This window comes from Doryrhamphus excisus, linkage group LG18 (genome assembly GCF_037039965.1).
Source record: "Doryrhamphus excisus strain RoL-2023G ecotype Guam linkage group LG18, RoL_Dexc_Guam_v1.1, whole genome shotgun sequence".
Classification (NCBI taxonomy): Eukaryota; Metazoa; Chordata; class Actinopteri; order Syngnathiformes; family Syngnathidae; genus Doryrhamphus; species Doryrhamphus excisus.
This window is the reverse complement of record NC_136374.1, coordinates 10192327-10206376: the sequence shown is the minus strand read 5'-3', so window position 1 is coordinate 10206376 and position 14050 is coordinate 10192327. Positions and strand designations below refer to the sequence as shown.

Below are 14050 nucleotides of genomic sequence, written 5' to 3'. Positions count from 1 at the left end.
GAAACAATGTAAATAATTTCTTGAAGAAAAAATAAAAAGGGTGATGCAAATGTTAGCACATGAGGGAAATACATTTAATATAAGAGGTGTGTGGTTGCTATAAAAGATGATAAACTCTAAACAGAGCTGTATCAGTATCAGAGCAATACAAGCGTAGTTGTTGTTGTATTAAGATGCCCAAGTAAAAAGCATGGCTATTGGTGATACTGGCCCTATATTTACTTGGTATCGAATTGATACCAAGCTTTGCAGTATTGCCCATCTCTCAAAGGTCAAAAGGTCAAAGTGGCACGTTCAAAGAGGTAAATCGGCATACCAAAAAGTTCACACAAGACTGTTTATTGGAGTCCCAGTCAGTTTTTGCTAGTTTGGGTGTATAACACTACAGAGGTAACATCTCGAGGTTTTCCAGTTTTTCTTCTGCTCATTCTTCCTCCTCGCCCTTTGTCTCCCTCAGAGGCTTCCAGGTCAGATCCAGGGCGAAGCTGCGAGGTCGCTCTCTGGGTTGAAACGTCTGCGGAATCCTTTGCAAGGCGGATTTTACGACATTGTTCCTCCTCTTCATCAGCATTAATCCTGGCGTCATCTGGTCCGGGTCGAAATTCTGCTGAAGAAGCTTCCTTGATGATTTGTCAAAAGCCCCAAGCACAAAAAAAACATGGCAGCAGATACTTACGTTGGTATTAAGTGATAGTCTTCTGTCATCCTTAACTCTTTCAGCACCGGGTGCATCCACACGGAGATCCATCATGGAGTGCGTCATTTCGGACATGGTGGTCTTGGATCCTCTTCTGAGGAGTTCTGCATTGTTGTGCTGAGGCCTGAACCTCTTCATGAGATCATCCAGGGAGTTGAAGCTCTCAGACTGAGGGACCCTCAGAATTAAAGGTTTCTACCAGCAGAAAAATAACGATGACATGGAGAAATGGAGGATTGTAGTATAGTTTAAATAATGGTGGATTACTCTGGAGGAGGCTTTGTTTTCTATGCTGGCCCTGATGTCGTCATCTGTGTTGTTCTCCTCCCTCACGTTGGTCTCATACCGTGAGCGCCGTTTATAATTCAAAGAGGAAAATAACTGATTTCGCCTCCAGTCGCCATCTTTGTCTTCAAACCTTGTTGGTGTTCTGTCGTCCATATTGTTGAGCTTTTCTTTGGAGAACTGCCGGGATGCGTGTTGTTCTATCTGATGGTCTCTCCAACTGGATAGAGTTATGTGTTCATTTCTGTAAATTCCATCATTACATTAGCGTGATTCTATTTTATGATTAATGGTATTGGTTAAAACTATACTGTTAAAAAAAAACTCACTTGGAAGTCTTTGAGTTTTCTGGCATATTGCTTGTCACTGGAGAACTTTCCCATGTCCTGTCAGGTACAAAAAAAATAAAGGATCAGTCAAGTTGTGTGCCCAAAAAAATAAAAATTACAATATAAATTATTATTATTTATTATTATGATTATAATAATAATTATTATTTTTACATCAATATTTTCTCAGCATTTCAGCTGAGTACTCATTGAAGTATGTATATCAGTATTGGTATGATTAATTGTTGTGATTAATATGTAAAATTAATTCATTCATTCATTCATTCATTTTCTACCTCTTTTCCTCTTGAGGGTTGCAGGGGTGCTGGAGCCTATCCCAGCTGTCTTCGGGCGAGAGTTGGGCTACACCTTGGACTGGTCGCCAGCCAATCACAGGGCACATATAGACAAACAACCATTCACACTCACATTTATGCCTATGGACAATTTGGAGTAATGTAAAAATATAATAAATCATAATATATATAATGGGTGGCACGATGGTCTAGTGGTTAGCGCGCAGCTAGGAGACCTGGGTTCAATTCCACCCTCGGCCATCTCTGTGTGGAGTTTGCATGTCTCCCCGTGCATGCGTGGGTTTTCTCCGGGTACTCCGGTTTCCTCCCACATTCCAAAAACATGCTAGGTTAATTGGCAACTCCAAATTGTCCATAGGTATGACTGTGAGTGTGAATGGTTGTTTGTCTATATGTGCCCTGTGATTGGCTGGCGACCAGTCCAGGGTGTACCCCGCCTCTCACCAGAAGACAGCTGGGATAGGCTCCAGCAACCCCCACGACCATCGTGAGGATAAGCGGTAGAAAATGAATGAATTAATATAAATATTTAAATATTTTTTGCACTATTTGGTCCTGCTATTTACTATAAAGTATGATGTACCTTTTTGTTGTCACAGGCTTGTATCCATTATGAATAAAAGAGTCTGTAACAGGTGTCAATCTGTCAATCTGCATGTCTGTCTGCAAGACTGATTCCTTGGACACAAGTCCCTCTTTGGTCTCAAGAGGACTGTCTGGTAATCTATCTCTGGGGAAGACACCCATGGCTTCCCAGTCCAGCAGGGTGTCCATCGGCGGTGAAGGAGGGTTTTGGATCTCGTATTTCATGTGAAAATGTCTCGGTGGGCTGGGGTCTGAGAAGTCTACTCGCTGCTGAGGAATTTCCAAGCGGGGAGCGGCAAACTCCCACAGGTTCGGTACAGGGGCAGAGGCGGCAAAGAGGGTCCTGAACTCTTTGTCAAAGGTGTCGACGGCTGTGCCGTTGACGACAGTGATGAGTTGTCGGTGTAAGTGAGCGTCAGTCCATGTGAGGCTGTGGAGCACAAAGACAACCTACATGTGATCAGCAGTTCTTAAAGAAACCTTCCTGATGTCATCTTTTACCTGTAGCTGCCGTGAAGTACTGTCTCTAAATCCACCAGAAGGAACTTGTCTTTTAACTCACCCTCCACCATTTTTCCTCTCCTGGAACAGAAGCTTTTACCTCCAAGAAGACGAACACGGATGTTCTGCAGATTACATTAAAGTTTAGCATCTCATTGCTAAACCTAAAAATGTCATCCAATACTTCTCTACAAGAGAGGAGAAATATGATCTCAAGGAAGAACTAAATTTGAAACACTTATATGCTAGGACTACGCTAAAAAGCCATAGCATTTCAGTATGTGGAATCAAACTATGGAATGGATTGAGTAAGGACCTCAAACAATGCACAACGATGAGCCAATTCAAGAAACAATACAAGCAGTTGATGTTTGCTAAATACATGGATGAAGAGTCTTGAACCAGTCATGATGTGCTATACATATCACTATATTGACACTTACTATGGTACACATGATGTCATTGGATGGTCATATCACCTCCTACTTTGGTACGTGACAAAAACAAACAAACAAAAAAAAATAAACCTTAAACCATAAGTCACCATCATATCACCTCGTACTTCGGTACGAGGTACATTATTAAAAAAAAAAAAAACAAAAAAAAAAAACCTTAAATTGTATTATGGAAAGCAGGAAGTGAACAAATGTAACAGTTACCGATTGTAAAAGTACCAGATGGAGGGGTAGAATTTAATAAGCTTTGCTTCTTCCTACTCCTTTTGGACATGTGGAACTGTGAACTGATTATGTGATGCATTCAGGGAAACCTTAACGTCACAGCATCCAAAGAAAATGGCACCTTGGTAACATAGAACCCTTTAAATTTGGAAACTTGGGAACAAGGGACCCAAGAAAATAGAGAATCTACTTTGAGAACCTAACATTGGGAACATTGTATCCTGGGATTATAAGAACTTGCAAACAACAGACCCTAAGAAAAAAAAACACCATGTGAACAAGAAACATGATGCTAGGCACCAAAGAAACACAATACCTTTTCATGAAAACCAAGGAATATTGAACCCTTGGAATATGACACCCAAGGAAAAATGGATCTTGGGAAAATTGGAGCCTAGAAAAATATTTTTCTGAAAACTCTGAACCCTGAGTTCTTTGAACCTTGAGACGAAAAAAAAAACCTTTCAATTTGGGAACTTTGTAACATGTGACCCAAAGAAGTGAAGCATTGAAATATGAGACAGTGTGAACATGGAAAATATCTTGAATACTCTTTGAATCTGGCAACTTGAGAACACTGGAACCCTAGTTTGTAAATACACAGGACTAGTAATAGAATACATTAGGAACATTTTGGAACACTGGAAATATGAGACCTTACAAAAACAGGAAAATTGTACCATGGGAACACAAAACTCATTGAACTTGGGAACACGGGAGCCAAGGAAAATATAGTGCTGGTAAGATTAAATAATGTGTGAGACATTAGGAACAGGTGACCATAGGAAAATAGGGTTTTGGAGACGTTGAAGCATGTGAATGCCCAGAGAAACATGGGGCCCCCGCCAAAAATAGGAACCTGGTAGTATGAAATCATTTGAATTTGGAACATAGCACCCAAAAAACATAGGATAATAGGACCATGACAACATAAACAAATAAAGAACTTGGGAACATGAGCACTATGGTACTTAAAGTACCATAAATCTTTAGAAATAAGACATTTAGAACAATTCTTCATAGAAAAATGTGGTTCTGAAGATGTTGAACCATAGTAAATACCATATGAAAATTGGGACCATGTTAATATGATAACAGGAGTACCTGGTATGTTAGCATGTTGGCCACACAGTCAAGAGATCTGGGTTCAAATCTCCACTGGGCATCTCTGTGTGGACTTTGCATGTTCCGCCTATGCATGGATTTCCTCCCACATTCCAAAAACATGCTAGGTTAATTGGCGACTCCAAATTGTCCATAGGTATGAATGTGAGTGTGAATGGTTGTTTGTCTATATGTGCCCTGTGATTGGCTGGCCACCAGTCCAAGGTGTAGCTGTGATAGGCTCCAGCATACCTCTGTGACCCTAAAAATGATTAAGTGGCATATAAAATGGATGGATGGATGGGTAGAGGATGGAAATGAAGAATGTTCCAACTTTCTTTTCATTACCAACTTATGACCAAGTACACTGAATGCAGTGCAACCAGTCAAACTACAATGCGTCGCTTGGGTTTCCGTCATTACGAAGGCACGCTGATGAAATGAGACATGGTGCCGGCTCTCATACACAACAATGTATCCAATGTTGAGTTTGAACGACTTCAAAAGAATGTCTTCATTGAACACGCTCATTTTTCCAAGAACTTTGAACTGAACACAACATATTCATAAATAAAGAACATGAACTAGGAGACCTGAGTTCAATTCTATCTCTTTGTGGAGTTTGCATGTTCTCCCCGTGCATGCGTGGGTTTTCTCCGGGTACTCCGGTTTCCTCCCACATTCCAAAAACATGCTAGGTTAATTGGCGACTCACAATTGTCCATAGGTATGAATGTGAGTGTGAATGGTTGTTTGTCTATATGTGCCCTGTGATTGGCTGGAGACCAGTCCAGGGTGTACCCCGCCTCTTGCCCGAAGACAGCTGGGATAGGCTCCAGTACCCCCTCTGCTACCCTCGTGAGGATAAGCGGTAGAAAATGAATGAATGAACTTGAACTTGTTGCGATAATAACAGCATGTTATTGTCACCGCCCACATTTTACTCGTGGGGTAAAATGGGGGGGGTAAAGGGTAAGGGTCAAGGGTCAAGGGGGTGCTGGAGCCTATCCCAGCTGTCTTCAGGCGAGAGGTGGGGTACACCCTGGACTGGTCGCCAGCCAATCACAGGGCACATATAGACAAACAACCATTCACACTCACATTCATACCTATGGACAAAAACCCACGCATGCACGGAGAGAACATGCAAACACCACACAGAGATGGCCGAGGGTGGGATTGAACTCGGGTCTCCTAGCTGTGAGGTCTGCAAGTTTACCACACGACACCGTGCAGCCCACTACATAATTTTGAACTTTAAAAATGGAAAGAATGAACTATGAAGGTGAAATATTCATATTTATACTGTGTGAACTGAACTTGCACAATACTGACTGTACGTTAATATTTTTGTTCAAAGTGTAGTGCGGACAGAGTGATATGTTTTCTGAATAACTGTCGATGAAGTAGGCGACTCACCGGATGTCCCAGCCTGTGAAGCGTGTACTTTTCCTCAATGGTCCTTTTGTTGAGGATGATGTAGACCGGGACGCCCCTGGAGGCTGCATTGTGTAAATCTCCAATTATAGTAGCGTCTGTCAGCCTGTCCGTCACAATGGCAATTACCTGCACAGTAATTGAAACATTTTACATGTACATGTCTTCATGTGTTTTTGCATTGAGTCTGATTTAGAGTCCAAGCAAAGAATGCATACTTGGCTGGCCTTCTGCAGATGCCTTCTGATGACCGCTCTAATGGGAGGTTCTCCCTCAGCAGGAGGATTTGTATAAACTGCAACATTTTCCATGCGTACCCAAGGCGCCTCCGGCCAGCCCAGCTCCAAACCTGGAGCGGGTGCATCCGAATAGGAGGGGAAGTAGGAAGATGTGAGGTCCATGGTGTCTGGGTTGCTTTTTTCGTTCTCCTCTTTTGGCAACGGGTTAAAATGAAAGTCCTGAACCCAGCCAGTGATCTCCTCGACCTCATCAGGAGAGAGGAAGGAACCAAAAAGCTCGGCACCGACAGAATAATAGAAAGCTTTGGGACCTTCATTGAGGAGCTTCTCCACTGACTGGCGTTCCAACTCGGAGTATAGGAACTCCGGAGAGGATGGGTTTACCTGCAAGAAGACGGCATTCTCATCCAGGCTGGCCTTCTGAGAGCCCAGCATGGCTGCAGCCTCGGTGATCGATCGCCAACTCTCAGCTGGTGTTATTCGAAACTAGAATCATGTCTTCCATCGATTTCACAAAGCGGTCTTAAGTACCCCCGCGTTGACGAAAAGGTTTAGCGGAAAAAGATCCGACTTGTCGTCCACAGCTCATGTTGACCTTCACACAGAAATCCAAAAAGACAACAACGATAAACTGTCAGACTCCAATGCTGCTTGTCACATTTCTGTGGCTCCGGTTTGACACCACAACTCTGACTTGACTCGTTCCCACCCTTTCTTGTCATCTCAGTCAGCCTTCCACTCCTTGTAGGCTACATTGTTTTTGGATTCCACAAATTCTGTGCTGATGACAGATTGGCTTGCTCATGCTTGGCTTGCACTTCCTCACACCAGCACCTCACTTTCACCTTGCACACTTTTAGTGCATACACTTTTCAAATCTGGGTGTTTGAATGTCCAGTCTTAGAGAAAAATATTATGGTAATGGTTTTATTTCATTTGAACATGCATCAGATTACAATTGAATGCATCACATAATCAGTTCACAGTTCCACATGTCCAAAAGGAGTAGGAAGAAGCAAAGCTTATTAAATCCTACCCCTCCATCTGGTACTTTTACAATCAGTAACTGTTACATTTGTTCACTTCCTGCTTTCCTAATATAGTTTAAGTTTAAGTATAGCACATCATGACTGGTTCAAGACTCTATAGTATTGTATTGTATTTAGACAAACAAAAATATGACAAATTACACTCTCTTAAAGAGGCATACTCTTAACCAGGGGTGTTAAAATTAGGGTTAGGGTTAGTATTGGAACGTACAATATCATGCACCCCTATTGTTGCGTTTTCAGGTTGGGACAAAATGACCACTGGTGAATTTTTATGTCTTTTGTGTTTATGTGGACATACTGTAATTTTTTTTTAACTTCGGTTGTGAGGATGGACATGTGTGTCCATCCTCCATGTGTGATGGACGTGTGTGTTTTTTTGTGTCCGTCCATTTCCACTTCGTCTGTAATAGTCAATAAAGTGATTGTTGATCGACCAGCTCTATATCAACACAAAAACATCACAATGGGTGAGATGTGTGAACCCGGAAAAGTTGTCAACTGTGGAATGGAAACATTTTCATTTCCCAGGATACTTTTCTGTCGTTAAAATGATCACTTTTGACTGTTGTTTTGTGCAGGTAAAGTGCAGCCATTTTTAGTCATGTACATTTAATTATCACCTTGTACTTTGGTATGTGACAAAAAAATGAAAAATTACAAAAAAATACGTAAACTATATTAGGAAAGCAGGAAGTGAACAAATGTTACAGTTACTGATTGTAAAAGTACCAGATGGAGGGGTAGGATTTAATAAGCTTTGCTTCTTCCTACTCCTTTTGGACATGTGGAACTGTCAAATCTGGCACCCGTATTAATAACAATTGTAGATTTTGTGCTGTATACAACATTGTTTCCACTAGAAAATTAAAATACCAGGGAATCCCTACATTTCAGCAATCACTGTAAGCACTTTGTTTGATAAGGTCCACTAGGAGGACCAACTCCATGCTATTTTCCCAACAGTTCTGTGGGGCCGAATGAAATTGGGCCAGATTTGGCCCCCTGGGCCTGAGTTTGACACATTTGCTCCAAACACACATGCCTCCTTTTAGACTGGTCTAGCCTGATTGGTAGGTTTGTCATCCAGAGTACGTACACATGTCTGGAAAGGCCCTTCATTGAGACAGATTGTGATTCTGGAGGAAACAAGCGTTAAAAGATGACCCAACAAAAAAAGTGACGCATTCTTCTGGTAGTGACAGGCGCTGACTGTCACTGATTAAGCAATAAATACATTATGAAAAGTCCATACAGATGTTTACAGTATGTGTGAATGGACATACTGGTCTATGTATCAGATATTTCTCAGTATGTTTGATTCTGGTCCGCCCCAAACCGATGGTTATATTATTTGTGACTGCACAGATGCACAATGTGGTCATACCAGTTTATCTATCTCAGATATCTACATGTTTGATTCTGGTTAGTACTTTACGTGCGAATGGACAGACAGCGTGACATGACAAACAAATATATATACGTATATTTATCACATACTACAGTATTAATTGGCCCTATACCCTAGAAACCACCCATGAATGATACGGGAAAAGGCCAAAATGATACTGTGTCAAAGCCCAGGGCAGTGATACTGATAAAATATAGAGTTTAACCATGTCCAGTATCATCCCCCGTATCTGTCCACTCAGAGCGCACTGCTCTGGTATCGTGCCCGTGAAACAACCAATCAGAGAACAGCGCACGAGCGTGAACACACAACGTTTGTTTTGCTGCCGTCTGTGCTCTGTCAACATGTCAGCGATTGACACTCCGGCGAAAGACAAATAGGGAAAATAGCAAACAGAATATTAGAAATGGAACGTTTTATCACCATTAATGAGGAGGACACTCTTGAAATGATCGAAAAAACTAAAAATGCAAATAAGACTGTTGATAAAATATTATTGTTGAAATGTTTTTTGCAATTATTGTCTTTACACTGTTTAGATATAATACATGGTCAAAAAAAAACCAAAATGGTCTTTTGATTAAATAGTACGTGATAATAAGATCATCACATGGTTTGTCTGGAGACCTTCGGTCTCGGGCTGATACTGACATTTGGGGGCATGATACCTGGCCTGATACCAGACAAACCATGTGATAACCTATAAATATATACTGTAGTTATCTGTCTGTGTATATATATCCATCAAACACACAGCTGTATATTGTGTTGTTTTTAATAAAGCAACACAATGCAATGCAAGTTACAATGGAGTTACTCCTTTCCTTCATGTGTGGCCCTGATAGAACATGTTTCAATGTCCACACCCAATGGCTGTGATGAAAAGTGAAAGGACAACATTCTACACTTTCAGTCTCTTGATTTCCACAAATGATAAAAAGTAGCAGCTTTCACTCATTCTTTCTTTCGTAAGTGGCCGTAGAGAATTCCACTGACAAGCAGCAAAGGAACGCACAACCATGCCAGGATGAAGCAGTAGCCAAAACGACCTCGGCTCAGATCTCTGGAGTCGTTCAGGATCTCCTTCCTGTGGAAGGTGAAGATGAGGCATGCTGCAAAGTCTGTGAAGCCTGCAAAAAAAAGCCACCACACGTGTTTTTACACGGCATGTCATAATAATGAAAGATTGCCTAACAAGAGGGCTGCACGGAGGTTGAGTGGTTAGCACGGAGACCTCACAGCTTCTAGACCTGAGTTCAAGCCCACCCTCGGCCATCTCTGTGTGGAGTTTGCATGTTCTCCCCGTGCATGCGTGGGTTTTCTCCGGGTACTCCGGTCTCCTCCCACATTCCAAAAACATGCTAGGTTAATTGGTGACTCCAAATTGTCCATAGGTATGAATGTGAGTGTGAATGGTTGTTTGTCTATATGTGCCCTGTGATTGGCTGGCGACCAGTCCAGGGTGTAACCCGCCTCTCGCCCGAAGACAGCTGGGATAGGCTCCAGCACTCCCCGCGACCCTTGTGAGGATAAGCGGTAGAAAATGAATGAATGAATGCCTAACAAGATCAGCACCATACACCATAATAATAATTTTAATAATTTTAATAATTTTAATAATTTTAATAATTTTAATAATTTTAATAATTTTAATAATTAATAATTATAATCATTTTAATCATTTTAATCATTTTAATCATTTGTATTAATGTTAATAATTTGAATAATTTTAATATTTTTAATAATTTTAATAATTTTAATATTTTTAATAATTTTAATAATTTTAATAATTTTAATAATTTTAATAATTTTAATAATTTTAATAATAATTTTGAGCAGGGTGGTAATGGAGGACAAGGACAGGGTACCTGCAAAGGCTTGGCAGAGGCCTGTCAAGTAGAAGAGTCCTCCTTTGGACATGGTGAAGAGCTGAGCCACAAAAACCAGGAGTGCGATGGAGGAGAAGACCACAGACAGAACCATGAGAGCCTGGACCGACTGCAGCCAGTCTGGATCACATGGAAGGTTAAAATCCAAGCTACCCGTATCAGGCTACCATGATGGATTTGAAGCATACAGACCACTTTCATTGGTGGCGGCACACAGCCACGTGTCTGAAGTGTTGTCATGGAAACAGTTGTACCACAAGTCGCTGATTTCGGAATCGGCCCAGATCCACCAGGACTAGCGAGACGGAGAGTAATATTGACTTGGTACATTTTATTCCAAGGGTTTGGTTTTGGTAAAATCACTTGGCTGACCTTCTCCAAGGTGGCAGCGAGCAGCATAGACAAGGTGAGTAGATGCAGCAAGGTCAAGGAGATGAGAAGGTACACCATGGCTGACGGAGGATGGGAGGAGCAGCGCTTTGCTATCCTGTAAATACAAAATATTAAAAGACATAAATACATATACAAACACATACAAGTCGGAGCTGGGCGGTTCTGTACGGAAGTGTTGCAAGAATGAGTCACAGTCAAGCTTCCTCATCAGACTCCTCATGATGTTCCCAAAAACATCTTGTATTTATTAGAGCAGACTACACGCTGTCTCCATGACATCACAACCCACACACTCACAATGTCTATACTCCACTTTTCTGCCATTCAACCTCAAGCGTGCACACTGTCTACATCACAGAAAGCATAGCAAGCATATGGGTTCAAGTCTGGATTACACGTCCAAGTCCAAGGCTTTTCCCCTCAACCGCAATTTCATGGAAAAATCTACCTCAAATGTCAAACGTGAACCAACTTCAACAAATCTCATGAGACATCAGCAATGAGCGTGTAAAGCAGGGGTGGGCAAACTACGGCCCGGGGGCCACATGTGGTCCACCGAGCGTTTGAATCCGGCCCGCCAGTTGCTTTTTTGTATTTCAACTTTTAAACTTGCAAGTCGGATGTCTTAAAAAAAAAAAAACAACCCCAAAAAAACTGCAAAATTAAATTACATAGTTTGATGTGGTGCTCCTGAGAACATACAGCTGATAGTATAACACTTTAACAGATAAATTATTCAATTACTATATATTAATTAAATAAATTTGACTAATAATTCAAGGGAAATTATAAGCATAAAATAGTGTGTGTTAAATATATGTTCTGGCCCCCCCCGATAATTTTGTTAACTCAGTGTGGCCCACAAGTCAAAATATTTGCCCATCCCTGGTCTAAAGGATTAACTCCACTATTGTGTTATGCTTTTTATTTAGATTTTTTTACAGCACAATGACAGAAAGCAAAAGCATGACCATAGATAAGCATAGAACAGGGCATGCAAAATACTGTGAGAGACGAAACATGTGATACATGTCTATGTTTTTGTGTGATGTCACTACAGGTGGTACTAGGGATGGCAAAGAGGGAAAGTGTGATGATAACCATAGATCTACAGTACTACAGAAGCACGTGTTGGGAGTCTAAACATTTAGATCTACCAATTTTACTAAAACTATGCCATATAGAGGATTAAATCTGCAGGTGGTTTGGGATTTCTTTTGTGGGCGGGTGTGTGTTTTTGTGTAATGCCAAAGAGGGAAAATGTGACAATAACCATAGAACAGCAAATGGAACTACCTGTGAAAGTTGTCCATGCCTGAAAGCCCACGTTGAACTCCAAATACGTCGAAAAGTTGGATGATTTTAGCATGAAAATATTTGGAGTTCAATCTTATATATGGCATACAGTGGTGTAAAAAAGTGTTTGTCCACTTCCTGTTTTTTTAGATTTTTGTATGTTTGTCACACTTAAATATTTCAGATCATCAAATTAATGAAAAATAATCGTCAATTAAACTTTGCTGCTTATTAAGGGAGAAAAAAACCCCAACATGGTCCTGTGTGGAAAAATTACCCCCCCCCCCCTTTGTTAAAACATAACATAACTGAGATTAATGAAGATCTCCCAGAGCCATTTCTAAAGCTTTGGGACTCCAGCAAACCACAGTGAGAGCCATTATCCACAAGTGGCAAAAACAATGGAACAGTAGTAAACCTTCACAACCAAAATGACGACTCATCCAAGAGGTCACAAAAGACCCCACAACATCATCCACACTGCAGGCCTCACTTGCCTCAGTTAAGGTCAGGGGTCATGACTCCACCATAAGAAAGACACAACCTGCATGTCAGAGTTCCACATGTTCACATAAATGGGAAGTTATGTTATGTAGACATTTATTTGATCAATGGCGTCCATTCTACTGCTACTACAAAACATCTGGTTCTTGTAAAATACAAAGTACATAAGAAATAGTGACGTGCATACACATAAAACGTTCAAAAGAAGTTCTTACCACTTGTACTCGGTGCTTTGCAGTTGTTATCCTCTTTTCTCGTAGAAAGTCCCAGAAAGCTGAGGCGAGGAGGAATGCATGGAGATACAAAGTCGAAGTGGGGAGGAGGAGTGCTCTACACCCATTTCCTCTAAGCTTCACCCTCCTCCCCCTCGTAAATGTGGTCTTGGACCAGTAGATCTCACATCAGATTCCTCTGGATGTGCCAAAAACGGCTTTATTTCCCCGCCCATCCTATAACATAAATAATGCATCCAGGCTGGTCTGCATGGAATTAGAAGTACCAATCACCATGCAGAGTCACACATGCCAGGCGGGATGTGACTGAAGGCAGGAAGCTGGAAAGCGCTAGAAGGGCTGGCGGCCTGTTTTAGATGGTGAAATGTGCAGGAAGTGTCAGCCCAGCCAAGACACAACAATAAGAACATACAGTACGTAGACTAGAGACCACTTCACTGTGGCATGGAAACACTGGACATACTGTACATGTATGAAGAGCATATGAAAAACTTTTGTGGGCAAAACTGGAAATAACACAATAAAGATGGCTTATATAAGTACATTTGTATTCAGTTTTATATAATACATTTTTTATGTACTCAGAATCTCAATAAAGGCATATGTTGTAAATTATTTTCTTTCATCGACTGATCTTAAAGTGTGAGGTGCAACAGCTTGAGAAAAGTAAAGAAAATATATTCAATTAATTAAAACCTATGATATGAAGGTATTTGTTGGATGTGTATCTTCTAGCTGGGAGGACACAAGAATGGCACAAAAGACTGTAAGATGTTAATAATATATATTTTATAAAATTATATTATATAATATCTTATATTTATATATTTTGGATTTATGTTTTTGGTTCATTTTAAAATTGTACTTAAAAATTTTCATTTTTTTTCAGCATTCAATATTCCTTCATTCATTTATTAATTCAAGTAGTTCTGTTGGAAATATTTTATGAATGTCGATATTTTAATGTATTAATATTTTCAAAATTTTCTAAAAAAAAAAAACAAACACAATTTTTAAAAATGATTATCTATATCTAAAATTTTCACTCTCTTAATAGTCCATCCATTTTCTATGGGGGTATGCTGGAGCCTATCCCAGATA

The 14050-nt window shown here is 40.6% G+C and overlaps 2 protein-coding genes across 4 annotated transcripts; both read right to left on the bottom strand.

Moving 5' to 3' along the window:
- Positions 1-323: 323 nt before the first annotated feature.
- On the bottom strand, positions 324-6874 carry fam83e (family with sequence similarity 83 member E). Of its 3 annotated transcripts, none has more exons than XM_058055822.2 (8): positions 6154-6874; positions 5918-6064; positions 2715-2839; positions 2212-2643; positions 1312-1368; positions 965-1202; positions 677-892; positions 324-607 (listed from the first exon to the last, which is right to left on the bottom strand). In XM_058055822.2, exons 1-8 carry the CDS (start codon positions 6607-6609, stop codon positions 425-427), a joined length of 1854 nt encoding a protein of 617 aa, XP_057911805.2. In that variant the 5' UTR covers positions 6610-6874; the 3' UTR covers positions 324-424. The 3 variants fall into 3 exon arrangements, with proteins under 3 accessions (XP_057911805.2, XP_057911803.2, XP_057911804.2); XM_058055820.2 differs by having other exon boundaries at positions 965-1226; positions 6154-6873; XM_058055821.2 differs by having other exon boundaries at positions 324-604; positions 965-1226; positions 6154-6868.
- Positions 6875-8706: 1832 nt separating this feature from the next.
- emp3a (epithelial membrane protein 3a (MAM blood group)) lies at positions 8707-13260 on the bottom strand. The gene is made up of 5 exons (XM_058055161.2): positions 12932-13260; positions 10896-11010; positions 10716-10818; positions 10503-10643; positions 8707-9764 (listed from the first exon to the last, which is right to left on the bottom strand). The coding sequence occupies exons 2-5, from the start codon at positions 10971-10973 to the stop codon at positions 9589-9591; spliced, it is 498 nt and encodes a 165-aa protein (XP_057911144.1). The 5' UTR covers positions 10974-11010; positions 12932-13260; the 3' UTR covers positions 8707-9588.
- Positions 13261-14050: the final 790 nt, after the last annotated feature.